The sequence below is a fragment of the Mercenaria mercenaria genome, chromosome 19 (genome assembly GCF_021730395.1).
Source record: "Mercenaria mercenaria strain notata chromosome 19, MADL_Memer_1, whole genome shotgun sequence".
In the NCBI taxonomy this organism is placed as follows: domain Eukaryota; kingdom Metazoa; phylum Mollusca; class Bivalvia; order Venerida; family Veneridae; genus Mercenaria; species Mercenaria mercenaria.
In genome coordinates this window covers 43052301-43068939 of record NC_069379.1, presented here as the reverse complement: position 1 = coordinate 43068939, position 16639 = coordinate 43052301, and the positions used below count along the sequence as shown (strand labels likewise).

Here is a 16639-nt window from a genome sequence, read left to right as displayed (position 1 = left end):
CCCAAATAGCACTGATATACATGAAATGCATAAGGTCATTTAATAACAAGCCTGAATAAAATACAACACTGACTGTAAGTGGAGACTTCATAACTTTTAAACCCACAAAGATCTTTGATATTTAATTAACAGTATCTATAAGGAAATCATGCGGTAGGTTTTACAGGCAATAGACAATAGATTTTGCTTCACTACAGATAGGAGTAGTTTTATTTGTTGAAAATAGTGTTTATGTGTTTTGTGAAAATGGATCAAAATATTGCCACTATCGATATTTATCATGACACAGCCTGACGTACATGACTTTTCTACATAAGCTCGCGAATCTTGCTTAGGGGTAATTTCGTATGACGATAAAAGTATTGAAGTGTTTTGCGAAAAGCAGTCAAACTGTCGATATTTGTATTCACACAGCACTTTGTGAAAGAATATTCTACGTAAATTAACGATAGCTACGTACTAAATATCCCGTGAAAGAAGGCCATCTGTGTGTATTTGAAAACAACCGACTAGCATTATAAGTAGACTGAACATTAACACGTTCGCCGATCTCTAGTTTGGCTGGAGCACTTGCTGAGCTACAGCTATTGTCTCTGTCTTCATATACAGTGCTTAGCGCAATTATTTTATCCCCTTGGACAATAGAGAACGCCATAAACTGTCCTCCAAATTGGCAGACATGCGCAGTAAAGTGGTATAGTCCGGCGACCGGTGCTGTGAAATATCCGGTGTTCGGGTTGTACCCACTTCCTTCGTTTAACAGCACGTGAGGAAGTACGACCGCCTTATCCTTGATGCAATCTCCACCTTCGGTTCTGTAGCCATTGAAGGCAATTATTGGAGCATCAGGTTTTTCTGTAACAATAAAGAAATAAATACAGGTCATATTGTATGATCTGAAACCAATTTTATACAAGTATATTTGGTGCTTTATGAATGATCGATTTTGTTTGCAGGGTATTAACCCAGAATTTTATGGCATTTGACATCGTTAGTATTTAAATAGAATAGAGGAACTGAGAGGGAGTTAAGTTTGAAAAGAGATTCCTTTAAATTTGATTAGTTCTGGCATCATCAGCAGCCTAACATACCATCTGGCAGATGTAAAAATGGTATCCGACATACTTGCTTTCAGTTTTTGTTACGTTTTTAATGATGCTCATTTGTTTTAATATAATCTGAAACCATATTTTATTGCTCATATATACATGTAAGTAGATACATAGAATTACAAAAATACAAAAGCAAATGGGTAGGGCAACAACTTCTAACAACTTTACATTTAGCCCTTCCCATGCTTATTTACCCCATAAGTGACTTTATCTTTTAATTTTCATTACAAAATAACAACACTTGGGTAGTAATCTTTCACATAACTCGGCTTAATACATTGTATTGTCCAACATCGTTGCGTGTTAGACCAGCTTGTGCGTTTAATGATGTTAGTTCAGACTGTTTAAATGAGTAATAAACAGTAAACTAATGTAGATTGTAGCTTTGTGTTATGTCATGTAAGTTTTATCATTCTATTCTTGTGCATCTTGTAGATGTTATTTTTCACAGTATAATGTATTATAGATTTTATCATTGTGTTATATCATTTGAATTTACCATTATGTTATGCCATGCAAATCTTATCTTTATAAAATAACATAAGGATGTTATCGTTGTGTTATGTCATGTTGATTTTAGCATTGTGTAATCTCATTTAGATTTTAACATTGTGTTCTGTTATGCAGAATTTGTCATTAATTTATGTGTTGATTTCATACTTTATAGAACTGTTCATGCAGAAATCAGATTAGTCCTGATCAGATTAGTCCTGATCAACGCTGTGCTCATTTTTTCTTTATTTACAAATGTAATAGCCACAAAACTTATTTATTGATTGATCAGTTGACTGTACTAAATAATAATACATACAAATTAAATGAGTTTTCTACCTGATGTTTATATATCCTCCTTAAGTGTGCTATATTCTTGGGAGAATATCTTCTGTTGTCTTTGCAGTTCGTCTTTTCGACGTTATAAGAAAAAAAATCACTTTCTTTGAATTTACTCAATTCTGCGTCCAATTTTTCCATTTTGGCCTCAACTCTACCCATTTTCTCTAGAAGCTGTTCCTCGTAAGGGAATTTGGAACATGTATGTCCATCCGTAGCGGCGTTTGAATAATGGAGGACAGAAAAATAAATTATATATAAATAATAAAATATATCCATTCTGGTTTGAAGAAGTTTTTCAAAAGAATAGCAGAAAATCCTCAAGCAAATTAACCTAAGTTAAACGAACAGTAGCCAACAAGCAACTGCCTCCTAAAAGAATTCTCAAAAGCCTTTACTTTACAGCAAAAATAGTTATCAACTATAGCAAATCATATTATTTTTAGTATTGCAATTGGCACAAAACACAGCAATATATCATGTTAATATTTTATCACGAAATATATCTATTATTGCTATACTTTCTGCTTAAATAGTTAGAGATACTAATGAAGAATAACACGTACTTTATTTGAATATAATTCCAATGTATACATTTATTTTTCACAGTTGTTAGACATATTCTATCCATTTACCCAGTGTTCCGATACTACTTCCGTATCCTTGGAGAATGAATCCGGTATTATTGCAATATAAAATTGAATTGGAATAGTGCAATGAGATTAAAGTCAAAGTCTAACTATTCTTTTCACTATAAATGCACTTATACAAAACATCTAAGGGATTCTACTCTTCAATGGTGTAGCTAAGTCAGACAATATATGCAAGCACGAGCTGCTTGTTGGTTCTGAGGAACATGTTTTGTCTAGAATGCGTGCAGGAGCGTTTTCCGGACTAAACTTACGTTTTTTAAACACCATTGCTGAAAATAATGTGCAGTCCCCGGCCTTCAGTACCTGTTTGCTCTTATATCATTGTTTTTTTTTTCCATTTGCACATATTGAAATAATAAACAGAACGTACAACACATCTATAGTTTCTATAAATGTGAAATAGTTGATGGAAAACAATGAATATACTTATTTATATAGATGGCAACAGGATGTAAAAATAAAAAAGGAGAGTTAACGTCATCCAAGGAGAAACCTTTACTTTCCGACACATCGTTTGTATTATGTTTTGAAACTGCGAAATTCAGCGTAAGGCCAATCAGATTTATCACTTTGTCAACGGATTTCCCTCTCCATTTTTATTTCAGAATCTAAAAATATTTTCATTGAAAATCAGCTACCGCTCGCTTCATTTTTTGCAGACTGATTTCAAAATTTCATAAGTGGGGGTGGGGTGGGGGTGGGGGAGGGTGGGGGTTGTGTTTAGGGAGCGGCTTTTCACTGTGTAGCGACATGGATTCATAATTTAAAGCTTAATACTTTCAATCATAATTGTCCATTAAAACACCAGGAGAACATGTTTCGGCCTCTGTATTTGTCTTAACAATTGCAACAGTCAGTATACAACATTGACGACCGAAATGACAGTTAGATTATGTAAATAAATCTGGGAAAGGTCATTAGGAAGAGTTTTCGCGAGCCATTTTCTTCTCAAGATGAGCATCAACATCTCATTCGTGAAATAACAGTTGGTGAAAAGAATTAAAGTTTTGCTGCAATTCTTAAAATACACATATATATCAACAATAATTGGGTAGCAGTTATATAATGCGCAGTTGGTATAATTCAATTTGGACTACACATCCAGTGTTACATCATGTATGTGTGATACAATAGGCAGCTATATTAATAACAATTCTATCTTAAGGCATTTTGTTGTGACTACAAATTATCCCGTTAGCTCTTCAGCAAGAAGGTAGTAGGTATTGTTTACAAACTGCCAATTTCGCTAGAAGATTGTTAGTATTATGGATAAATGTCAGTAAAATACATAAAAGCCGTTTTGAACCTAAAAGTACTCCAAATAGTATGAGTTTGGTGCTTTAGGATTTTTAACACTCTCAGTACAAATTAAAAGTCGAGTTCTTAATTTGGGGGTAAATTAGAGAGCTGTAAAGAAGACAAAATCTGTAATACAATGTATGTTGTATAGGACATCATATCTACTTTCCTAAAATTAAATTGGATAGACTATGTATGTATTAGTTTAAATAGTATTGGTTTGTTTTATTATTGGTTGAATCAAGTTGTTGCTTCTTTTAGTATGTTTAAGAGTATTGTTAGCAATGGGTTTAAAGATCAGTTTGTACAAAACTGGAATAGTGTTGTTGAAAACTCTAGTAAATATCTAAACTATAGAATGTATAAACAAAACTTTGCATTTGCAAATTACTTCAGAAATTTTCCTACAGATCTTGCCATTGTTTTTTTTTTCTATTTTTAATTTAGATGTACTAACCATATCTCGCAACTCTTGGCGCATTTTTTGTTATAAAACCTTCGCCTGTATCTCGCATGGCTTAGCACCTTTGGATTGAAAATCATTCGTATGTATCTCGCGACACTTGGCGCATTCGTTTTATAAACCGTTCATCCGTTTCTCGCGACATTTTTCGCATTCGTTTCATAAATCATTCGTCCATTTCTCCCGATACTTGGCGCATTAGTATTATAACTCATTGGTCAATATCTCGCAACACTTGGAGAATATGTATTATAAATCATTTGGTAAAACATATAGACTATTCATGGCTTTGACAATATTCTGCGGCTTTCATAATTTTGATGGTAGAGAAAGACTCCAGGTACCCGTCCAGGCATCATTTTATCACTGGCAGTCACCTAGGAAGAAGCACCGACCATCCGTAAGCTGGCTCGATGGCCTTTTTTATATCAAGAATTCTACGACTGAAGCGGGTATTGAACCTACACCGGTTTAAAGACAGTGACCACCACTTGGCCACAGTGGAGTCCAAAATTCAGTAGGTTTACATTAGTTTATATCAATAATATAAACAAATACTTCTTGACGGCACCCCAGATAAAAGCCATATTCCCAAAAAGTATTTATCATTTTTTCAACCCACAAAAGTACATTTGTAATACAGGCAAGGAGAAAAATTACATTACGAATTTTTTTTTTAAATTTATAAAAAATTTTAACTTTAACCAAGTCACACTCGGCGCGGATAGCACTTTTCTACGGAAAAACTGAAATTCCGTATCGATCCGTACCTGACCCGTACGGACTAGTACGTTGACAGGGGTTACTACTTTAAGGAGGTGGGCCCGACAATTTCCCTTCTTTGCTGTATATAAAAACAAGCATTTTGGACAGGTTTGGGGAATTTTCAAAACAAAATTGCAGCATTGACAGCCGTATTTCAAAAGGTAAAAATATCCCCAAAAATCCAAAAAAACACCCCATCAACATGACTTTTTTCTACACATCAAATTTAGTCTAGTTTAAATTTTCCCACTGACATCTGTCAGGCCACCTTCGGGTGTATTTTTAAAATTTCCTTCCGACAGAAATTAATCCGAAAACCACATAAAAAAAACTGTTAAGAACAAAAGACAAGAAATGTACACAAAATCAAAAATACTTTTTGAATATAACATGTCAAAGTGGGGTACGTTAAATTGGGAACTTAAAAATTTCAAAGAATATTTTCTGGATAAAACGCCCCGGGAATACTTCTATCCGGGGGTGACCCCTAAACTTATCAATTTTTAATTTACCAAAATTTTTTCCCAAAAAATCTTGAAATTTGGGGTTTGCAAAAAAATTACACAAAATTGCATCGCAAAAAAATTTTTCCCCAGAACATTTCAAACATTAGCCCTACTTTGCGGAGAAATTGGCTGGGAAACCGGAATTTTAAAGAAAAAGGGACATTACAAAATTTGCCTTCCTTTGAAAATTTTAAAATCAGATTTTCATGAAATCAACGTGATATACTAGTTAAGCTTATATATGTTTTATTAATTTTAAAGCTTATTTATTTTGAAAAAATGATTTCAAATAATTTTTTATTTTTAAAAAATATGAAATTTTTTAGAAAAAAAAATGCATAATTTACCCAAAAATTGGAAAAATGAATTTTTAATGACTAAAACCAAAACCCCAAAAGAAAAAGACCAATTGGGGGTTAATTTTACAATTACGGGAAAAAAAACAATCAATACATCACAGTATCTTAAAAGAATTTTTTCTTCGGCAACCCCAAACAATCCCTAAAACGAAAATGCAAACCGATCCGCACCTTTTGGAAGGGGAAAACGGAAAGGTCAAGACTCCAACGGCCCCAAAACCCCGCCAGGGTACCCCTAAACTGTCAAGCTTAGACATTTTAGGCTACGTTCTGACTAAGAAAATGGGGACCAGGGGGCAATGCACCGGGTGGAACATTAATCGTTACCAAAAAACTCCCGCTTTCTGGGTGTTACCTAAAATCAACTTCTGCCCGCCGATTAATGGGTTGGTCTTTTTTAGGGTCGCGAGGGGAGATTCAAAATTTCCTTCTGACATAGGGAATTCTGCCTCAAAACAAAAAAGATTTTAAACCCGGGTGCGCCTTTTTTTAAAAAACACTGGTGTGTGTGTATTTTCTAATGAGATCAGAACCCCTATAAAAAAAAAAAGTAAAAAAACACGTTGTACCTCATATTTTTTTCTGCTGATATCAACTTTCGGGCATTTTACGGAAGTTTTCATTAAAACACTGCAATAAATAATTTCTACATATATGTAGTGAAACGTGAAAAAAATTTAAAAAATATTACCAAAACCTCTTTCACCAACAACAAATTTCTGAAACACATTTAAAAAATTTAAACACATAAAAGTAAAAAAAACAACATACAAAAAAAAATGAATAAAAGTCCCAACAGGAAAAACCATCTAAAAATAAATAAATGAAACGACAAAACTGAAAAACAAAAACCCTCAAGTTTGGTTTCCAGTCGGTACCAGGGCAATACATTTAAGGAAACTGCACGAGGCCGCCCCCGGAAATCAGCCCCCCTTAAATATTTCTTTGTAACCAAAAACCGCTTGTAACCGAAAAACAAATCAAATAGAAGCATTCCATTCAAGGGAGAAGTATCGACGACGCCTGAGCGGGGTGAACGAAAGCTCGGAATATTTCAAATAAAAAACAAATATAAATAAAAAAATACACCAACAAAACAAAAACTATTTTATACACTGAAGCAACCCCCAAATAAACCCTTTTTAATACAAACCCTGTTGCATGTAAAAAAAACTTTTTTTATACTTAATAAAGCCCCACAAAAGCACCGGGCACACCGGGAACAATGTCCTTTAAAGCCAAAAAGCCGTGCACATTATTTTACTGAAATGAAAAATAATTATTTGTGTAATATTTTTATGCGTCTCATACCCAGGGAAAAACATTCACCAATTTCTTTTTATCATGTTAGACCTGCTGACGGCTTTAACATCAGTGTAATAACACCGTGACCTTCGAGTCCAGGCCCCCAAACAATCATCTTCCGATCCGTTACAAAACCCCTATAGCCTCATTTTTAAACCCCCCCGGGGCCAAAAAATTAAACTTCCACACTAAACTTTTCCCCGGCCATGGGGTTTCGCGGCACTTTGTAACTGTTACTATAAACTTATAAAAAACTTCGGAAAAAAAACGCTATGCGAAACAGAATTTTTTTTAAAAAATTTAAGTTTAAAAAATTTTTTTCTTAAAAATTTAATGAAAAATATTGTCTTCTTTTTTTTAGCCCTTTTTTTAAACTTCCGTTGTTCTGTCTTTGCACTAATAGAAAACGACAAATCAAAGGGGAAAAACTATTACTCAAATTTTTAAAGAAAATTCAAAACTAATTTTTAAATTTGAAAAAAATTTAATTTCCCCTTGGGAAAATTTTTTTTACCATGTTTTTTATTGTTTTCACACTATGTGTGATTTTTATGACTGTAAACCCTTGTTGGAGTATTTCCCTTTCTGAATTGCCATATGGGTTTTGGGCCCGTACAATTTTCTCCCTTTTTGCTGTATATAAAAAAAAGCACTTTTTGGGCATGGATTGGAATTTCACAACAAAATTGCAGATTTACAGCTCGTATTTCTAAAAAGGGAAAAAATTATACCCTCAAAATATCACAAAAAACACCACCTCAAATGAATTTTTTTCTACACTCAATTTTCTAGTCCATTTTTAAATTTCCACTGACACTGTCATGGCCACCAGTCTGGGGGTATTTTTAATCTTGCACAGAAATGTAATCCTGAAAAAAACACATAAAACAACTGTTAAAGACATCAGAAATGACAAAAAATGTACACAATATCAATAAATACATTTGGAATATAACATGTCAAAGTAGGGATAGCGTTAAATTGGGAACTTCAAAATTTCAAAGAACTACTTTCTAGGATACAACGACCCGGAAGTACTTCTATACCGGGGTGACACCGTACGGCCCAGGTACGGATCGATACGGATTACTAAGTTTCATTCCGTGGCTAGACGTAGCTATCCGCGCCGTATGTGTGACTGGGGTATTAGGTGATGAACCCGTAATGACAATCGGCAATTTATTCTCGTTTTTTACTCTAATCCAGATTAATTTCATCTTAATCTATCTAAAAGATATAAAACTTAAAACTGTCAATGGGAAAGTATCGCGATGAGTTAACTCCAGAATGATAACTACGATATTTCCTTCCCTTGACCTGCAACCTTTTACAAATTGTTTCCTGTATTAATCATATTAAACATCTTTAAATGTAATGAAATTTAAAATATATTTGAGGGGAGTTCAACACATGCCTGGAAAAGTGCTCCAATGTATTAATTTCTAGTTCTGGCCCCAATTTCACGAAAAAACTTAAGTAAGTACTTAGTTAAGTCTGTTATTTTAAAATCTTGCTGTTGCTTAAGCTATTGTTATTTAATGTTGATTTTTTCTTTACTGATGTATTTATAGCTAAATTAAATTTTGGTTAGTATTATTTGTCTGCAGTACTTATTTAAGTCACGCAAATACGAAATTTCTAATTAAGCACGAGATAACGAACTTAAGTATTTGCTTAAGTATATTTCTTCCTTTTATACTTCAGTTTCTATAAAATTCAGAGTTCTTGTGTTTTAATCTATGAAATAGTCATGTACGGGTCTGATATAGATGAAAATGTCAACATTGGAGACGCCTAAAGGGCAAAAACAAGCAGTTTAAATAACAGACTTAGCTAAGCAATTACTTAAGTTTTTTCGTGTTTTGCTAAAATTTAAAAATATGATTGATAAGAACATACTAAATGAGATTATTTCAATTACAGATTTCAGAATATATTTATGGTCTCAAAGACAACATTACTACCTTTAAAGCGGTTCAACGTCCTTATGACGCTGTCATTTGACACGTAATTGATCCATACAACTAGTAAATACCAAGGGTTCCATGTTTCTCGCCTTTAATGCATTTTCTACAACCTTACTGTTCATTTGATATTTCTGTCGTATTAATGAAATGGGACGCTGAGCTGTGATGCACCGAGCCGTATCAAGGAGTACTATTAATAGTAATATTCGAAGCTAACTGAAGGTTATTGCGTTCTGACATCTGAACTGCAGGTTATCAGATATATTCTCCTGAAAACTTATAAACCCCCGTATCCCTAATAGAATATTGTTTTCTTCAGTGTGTTGTCCCTTCAAGCTTATACAGCATAGCATTGTCTCTTTCCCTGATTTAACACATTTTTCGTTACAACTACAACTTTCGAGTGAAGATTAATATTCTACGCCTCTTTGACATCTTTATGATGTCACATTTATAATTTGATGTTGTTGGCCTAATGCTTATATATCGCGTTAATATTCTAGCGATTTTATTAATGGTAGCTTGAAAAATAGACAAAAAGCAGGAACTGTTTCAGCGAATGCAAAATAGAAGAAAGAGACAAATTTGGGCCGGATGACGTCACAGTAAGTTAACATGCGGACTAGCATTTACTTATTAGTTGTCTAAAGAAAATACAAATTTTACGTATCAACTGAGTATGCACATATCTATAATTTATGTAACAATTTCATTGATTTTTGATTATGAATGAGGAAATGAGAGCACTTTTCCGGGTATTTGCTTAATATCCTCCGTTTATAAAACTTCATTATCACACTTTCAGACATCGATTTTATACAATCGAAAATGGCTGAAACTTCCGTATTTAAGCAGTTATCATGTATGCGTAATCAACTTCTCATATTAATATTTAAATCCCTCTGCTGTTTTACCTTATAGTGTATTTGTTTGAACTCGGAAGTATAAATGCTGAACCTACAACTGTTGTTATTAGCAAACAACGCAAAGGGGGCAATGGATAGTACATTTGAATATTCCACAAATCTAACTTGATACCAGTGCGAACAAAATTGTTTTGAAAAATCCAATTTTAGGAAATGCAAGGGAAGTGTTGAGCGAATGTATTGCATATATTAATTTCAGCCTGTGTATTTCGTTGTTTCTATGATAAAAAATGAGTAAACCTCCGGTTTCAGAACACTAAAGTTTGAGGAAAAAATGGTCCAAAATGCGCACCTTGCACGAACTGTACCATACTTTCTGCAAATGACTGACCTAAAACGTATGTATATTTTTAAAACATGTGACCAGACGAGAGTAATAGTAGAAAGAAAAGTGTCTCATAATTGTTCACCTTTTCCGAACATTTAGCTGAATCTTGGTGGTTTGATGATCGTTTCCATTTCGTCTGACTTCCGTTACATTAGGTAAGATTTTAGACCCGGCCGCCTATACAGGAATAGGAAAATCGATCCAAGCATATAGTTTTTTTTTTACAAAATAATTTCTCGTACGCAGGAACCCTTACTTCTATAAACATTATAAATAACCAGTTGAAGATAAATGCCTTTATCAAAGTGCATCTACTTATTTTATTTAAAAACTTACCTGGGTCACAATAGAAAAACTTGCCCCTGCCACTTTAACTATTACTTTCATATTTTTCAAGTTTGATAGTCAATCCGCAATGCTAAATATCTAATGATGAATTAATATAGTATTATATGTCCAATAAAAATTTCATTAACAAAATGCCTTTAATAGATTTACATACACCTGTATATTTGTGATTTATTTAAGTCGAACGAATGTACGTTTTTGGTCCTATTTAAGATACGTACTACAAATACGCCTTCCAGGATTGGCCAAAGACCTCTCACATGGTAGATTTGGAGAAAACTAGCAAAATAGATGAATCATCAAATTATAATGTAAACATTTGCCATGGAAAAATAAAAATACATCTATATGTTCAGAGCATAGTGTCCTTAAACATAGGCAAGTTAGATAAGTAAGACAGTTCGACTAAACTCTCTAGAATATAAATTAGTTGTCCAATGTATAGCTTTAGATTCTTATGGAAGCAGAAAAACTCAATATGTGCAGTGTAATTCTTTATTCATTATTTTATTTTATTTTATATTAGTTTTATCATTCTTTGAGTTCAGGACCGAATATATTCCATAGAAGGTTTTAACATTGTATTGGTTACTTGTTACATTTGATATAACAGGCTAAAAACCATAAATCAAAGTTACAAATCCATATGATAAATTATTACATACTCGTTTCTATTCCCCGTTAAGTTACACTGATAAACGTCAATAGTTTTCCATACACTGACGCCTGAATTTCATATCGGGTGCGTGACTTAATTCAGTGTGTGTTGTTGAACTATTTTTTTTTTCTATTTAGTTCAGTATTGTCAATCCTCTTCAGGCTATTGAACATATTTATGATATTTGCATTATGTTTATGCGTGTAGGTGTGTATGTAATAAAAAGGTTATTATCTTTGCATTGGGAAATATGCACTCGTTCTTCAGCGGAAGAATATTGCGCTCCTAAAGTCACGCAATTTTTCCGCAAAAAAGAACTCGTGTATTTTTCCCGATACAAAGCTAATAACCTATAATTATACACACATGAAAATTAAAAAGTAAACGTAACATATATTCATTGTAAATAGTTCACTAATATATTAATATATACTTATCATCGTTCATTAAATCTGATAAAATAATGGGTTTCTTTGATTAAACCCGAAACATAGTCAGTTGACCTTTGTATATGGCGCTCCTGATGTAGTTCATGTCATTCAAAATACATAGTATAAACTTATAAAAATCAAATATATTACAATGTCATGTAGAAGTCAATTATGAATTAACGAACAGCCATTTCTATATACTCCAAAGTTGTCCACGTTGATTTACGCGGGTGGAATATTAGAATGACTCATGTCAATTTTGTTGCTTGTGATTTTTGGTGGCTGCTGCCACCAGTGTCAAAAAGAATACTCCGTTTGAGAAATCTTGTCAGTTCTTAAGACCATCCTAACAACACAACCAAAAATAGATCCTGCATATTCAACGTTGGTTGCTGGTCATTTTAATCAAGATGACCATAGTATTGATGATTTCACATTTATGCCTATTGATGTGGTAAATAATCAAATTAACCGGTTATGCAAGGAAACATTCTGGATTCATAAGTTAAAAACACTCAATCCTGATGGACTTAATTCAAAAACATTGTTTAATGTGTAATGAATTTTACATGTATATGTGTTTGTTTAGTACTATTGCGTTTTTTCCTATTTATGGTTTTTTATATATACTGCTATAGGAAATCCTGTATTCTTATATCCGTAATGTACTAAACTTGCTATCTGTTATTCACATTAATTTATGTAATATTTTAAAAAAACAGTATACGTTTTTCCGCCATTCAACGTAACGTTTACTTCATGACGTCACGTCCGTTGTTTTATTATGTATTTATCCTGGTGAAGGCGTAAGCGCCGAAACGTTGATAAAAGATCAATATTCACGTGTTGGTGTTGAATTTTACCATCGTATAGAAAATTTGTTCAAATTATGGCCAGGGTCAAAATTGGCCCCGCCCCAGGGATTATTTGTTTTTTACATAGACTTGTATAGGAAAATCTTTAAAAATCTTTTTGTCTGAAACTACAATGGCTAGAGTTTAGATATTTTGTGTGTAGTATTGTCTAATGGACCACTACCAAGAATATACAAATCGTGGCCCTGCAGTCAAAATTGGCCCCACCCTGGGGACTACTTGTTTTTACATAGACTTATATAGGAAAATATTTAAAAATCTTTTTGTCTGAAACCACAATGACTAGAGCTTAGATATTTGGTATGTAGCATTGTCTAGTGGACCTCTACAAAGATTATTCAAATCATGACCCTGGAGTCAAAATTGGCCCCGCCCCAGGGGCTACTTGTTTTACATAGAATTATAGAGGGAAATCTTGAAAAATCTTTTTGTCTGAAACTACAATGGCTAGAGTTTAGATATTTGGTGTATATCAATATCTAGTTGACCTCTACCAAGATTGTTCAAATCATGGCCCTGGGGTCAAGATTGTCCCCGCCCCAGGGGATACTTGTTTTTACATAGACTTATATAGGAAAAACTCTTGATTTAAAAAATTCATAAAAAGTAGAAGACATGATATTTGAACCTAGAGAAAAAAATACGTATTATGATTTTCATCAAGGATTGCTTTGGTCGAGATGTTGAGGGTGTGGGCCCAACCGGGTTGGCCGAGCCTATATTGCACCATTATCTCCTGTGAAACTGTTGAGCCAAATTTCAGGAAACTTTACAGGAATGATCCTGGGGTGGTCCTCTACAAAAATTGTTCAAATAACATTTTCAGTCATTAACTTGTTCTCCTACAACCATAGTGCCTCATTGGCTTATCAGGTGAGCGACCCAGGGCCACTTGGCCCTCTTGTTTCGATTCTTTTTTGTTTAAAATTTGTAGTATCTATAAATCAATCAATCCTGATATTATGGCCGGGTAATGCTTTGTATTAAAGTGAAGTGTAAGATTGTTATAAAACTATAACCCGTAAAGGTTTAAAAATATCACAGGGAAACATTAGAATTACATATCAATTGTTACTAGATTTACTAACGTGATTTGTCATCATTATCTTGTAGTAAAGAAAATATTTAAGGCAAAATTTAACGGGTCTGGGAATCGAACTCACGACGGAAAAGTATAAAACGAATATCGTAATCGCACTAGACTAACGAGAAATCACTGACTGCATCGTTACTGACTTCATTCATTTCAAAACGTCATGATAGTGTGCGATACCTATACGTGGTGTACTCTTTTGACACCACGTGATGTTTGCTGGCGGGAATCCCGTTGTTTTATAAACTAGGAAATCCTTACCAGAAGTTGTAGACGAATGTTTTTTATTTTAAATGTATTAGGAAATCAACGATTTTCAACAGAATTTGAAAGAACATTGTAAGAACATCGAATATGCAGCATATAGGTGAAGAAAACAAAAGTTTGCTTTTTAAAAATCTGACATCACAAAGTCTGAGCTAGTCGCTTTAATGCATATATTAAAATTCAAAAGATGAACGCTCTTGAAGATATCGTCTTACTTACGTTTAGATATAAATAATATGTTTACCTGTACGTTTTTTTTTTTTTTGTGATTTACTTGTGTGCGACTAACCTGTTAAATAACTAATACAGACTTCACTTGCGTGGTCAAATAAATTCGCCGATGATTTATTGAGTGTGTCAGCAGTAAAAGTTTATAAGTGAGCACATGGCTGAATAAAAGCTTCTAAATCAAACAATTGTAGTTTATTTTCTGTTCCTTACATCATTCTTTTGTAGTAACTGATGATTCTTTTTCACGCAAACGACTATGTTAAATTGAAAATGGCCCACATTCAATTCCTGTCAACTGTAACAGTATAATGGTTTAAATATTCCGTTTGCTTTTCTCTTAATTACTGAACTAGTTTATTTCTTACTCTTTTAGATTCATTTTTTTTTTTCAAATGTTTGGAAATTTCCGACTTCCGTGAAAGTCTGCCACGAGACTAAAATCTGACTCAATTTTTAGAAACAATGTATGCAATTGAAAGTTAAATCGGCAGATTAATTATGATAATTTTGTAGAGTGGTTTCCTATCGGGAAAATTAAAAATACACCCGGAAAGATGAAATGCCAGTGTTATAAACTTAGGGCATGTACTATAAGGGTAATGACAGAACATTCACTTTTACGGTGAGAGAGGAAGGAACATAGAGTAAATCAAGAACATGTAAGAAGGAACATTCTCTCTCAAGAAACGCACAGGAAGGAAAAGAAAAAGAACTGAAATATATGATTTTATAGCGAATATAATAGATTCCTTCTCAGCTTGTATAATATTATGTTAAAAGTTTCAATGATTTGAGCTCTTCAGGTTCATTTCTTTTTCACAAAAAGTAAATGATCAGAATTTACTGGAGTTGTAAATGGCAACTGGTAATAAAGACTTTCGAACGGACATGAAAAACATAATTAACATAGATATATTTGTCAGTGACAAACAGTATTGTATTTCGCAAAAGCTTGAAGCTTGAAGAGTAAAGGGCATTTCACATATACACCATACCGAAGCCTATCAGAAGGAGAATGCACTATTTTCAATGGGTCATCTTACAAAACGAAAGAGACCAAAACAATGCACAAAATTAAATCCCACTCATATATGGTACCAGGTTATTTTCGCAAGTTCATGATGTCTGGCTTGTTTATACTGTTGTAGTCTGTAACAGTCACATTTTGCAACAGAAATTAGGATAAAAATAAGGATTATATATGTGAAAGCCCTAACCGATAACGAAACGATGATTTCTGTTCGGTGTATATGTGCAATGACTTTCAAATTATTTTATTTCTTACAACACTGAAATGTTATGTTCGAAATGTTTCTGAACGTGTAAGCTGTCATTTAAAATGCGATGTACGTGTTTGTCGCCATTTTATTAATTTCAGTAATTTCAGTCTAGTTTCTTCATGCAGCGGTTTTATGCATATAAACAAATGTCCTTATTGTGATGTATATTCAGTCAAGTGTTCCTGGCTTTGAACTGCCAATTAATTGTCGTAAATGTTTTAAAATATGTATTTTCTGCAATAAATACTGAAGGTCCTTGGAAACTACCTTACCAAAATGACAAACGCATTCAAAATCTCTGAGTGTTCCCGAAAGTATTAATATATGGGGACAAAACGGTCAACAGATGAACACAGTCATTCCCCACACTGAAGATACGTTATTTAAAGGAACTGTTGATTATTATACTCTATTAAATTGCAAAACCGTAGTATATTTAAAGGTGGCGTCTAAACTTCCGGCTATACATCAATGTAATTAAAAGTTATGGGGCAGAAAATTTTTTTCACTCGACAGGATGAGTATTCGACAATAAGCTCATCGTTCTCCTAAATGATGCTTAAATGAGTATTCGCGTTTAATAATCTAAATATAGGGAACACATCTTTTGAGTAATAAAATATACTTCAATGCAATTAAAAGTTATGGGGCAGAAACAAATTTTCAATTTACCTTAACAGTGACCTTGACCTTTAACCGGCATAGATCATGTGTTGACACATTATCTCATCATGAACATGTCTTTGTACCACTTCAATAATCTATCTATGCATATAAAAGTTATGGAGCGGAAACAATTTTGACTTGACCTTAAGTAGTGACATTGACTTTTGACCTACAAGCATTAGTCATGCACGTGCATTATTTACGTATTGACCTCTATACAACACACTAAGTTTTAGGAACCTAGCTTGAGTACTTTTCTTTTAATAATTGCAGGAT

General features: G+C 33.3%; 1 protein-coding gene across 1 annotated transcript; it reads right to left on the bottom strand.

Annotated features, from left to right (window-relative positions):
- Positions 1-442: 442 nt before the first annotated feature.
- LOC123542070 (complement C1q subcomponent subunit B-like) lies at positions 443-2105 on the bottom strand. The gene is made up of 2 exons (XM_053531329.1): positions 2060-2105; positions 443-855 (listed from the first exon to the last, which is right to left on the bottom strand). Exons 1-2 carry the CDS (start codon positions 2103-2105, stop codon positions 443-445), a joined length of 459 nt encoding a protein of 152 aa, XP_053387304.1.
- Between the last annotated feature and the right edge of the window lie 14534 nt (positions 2106-16639).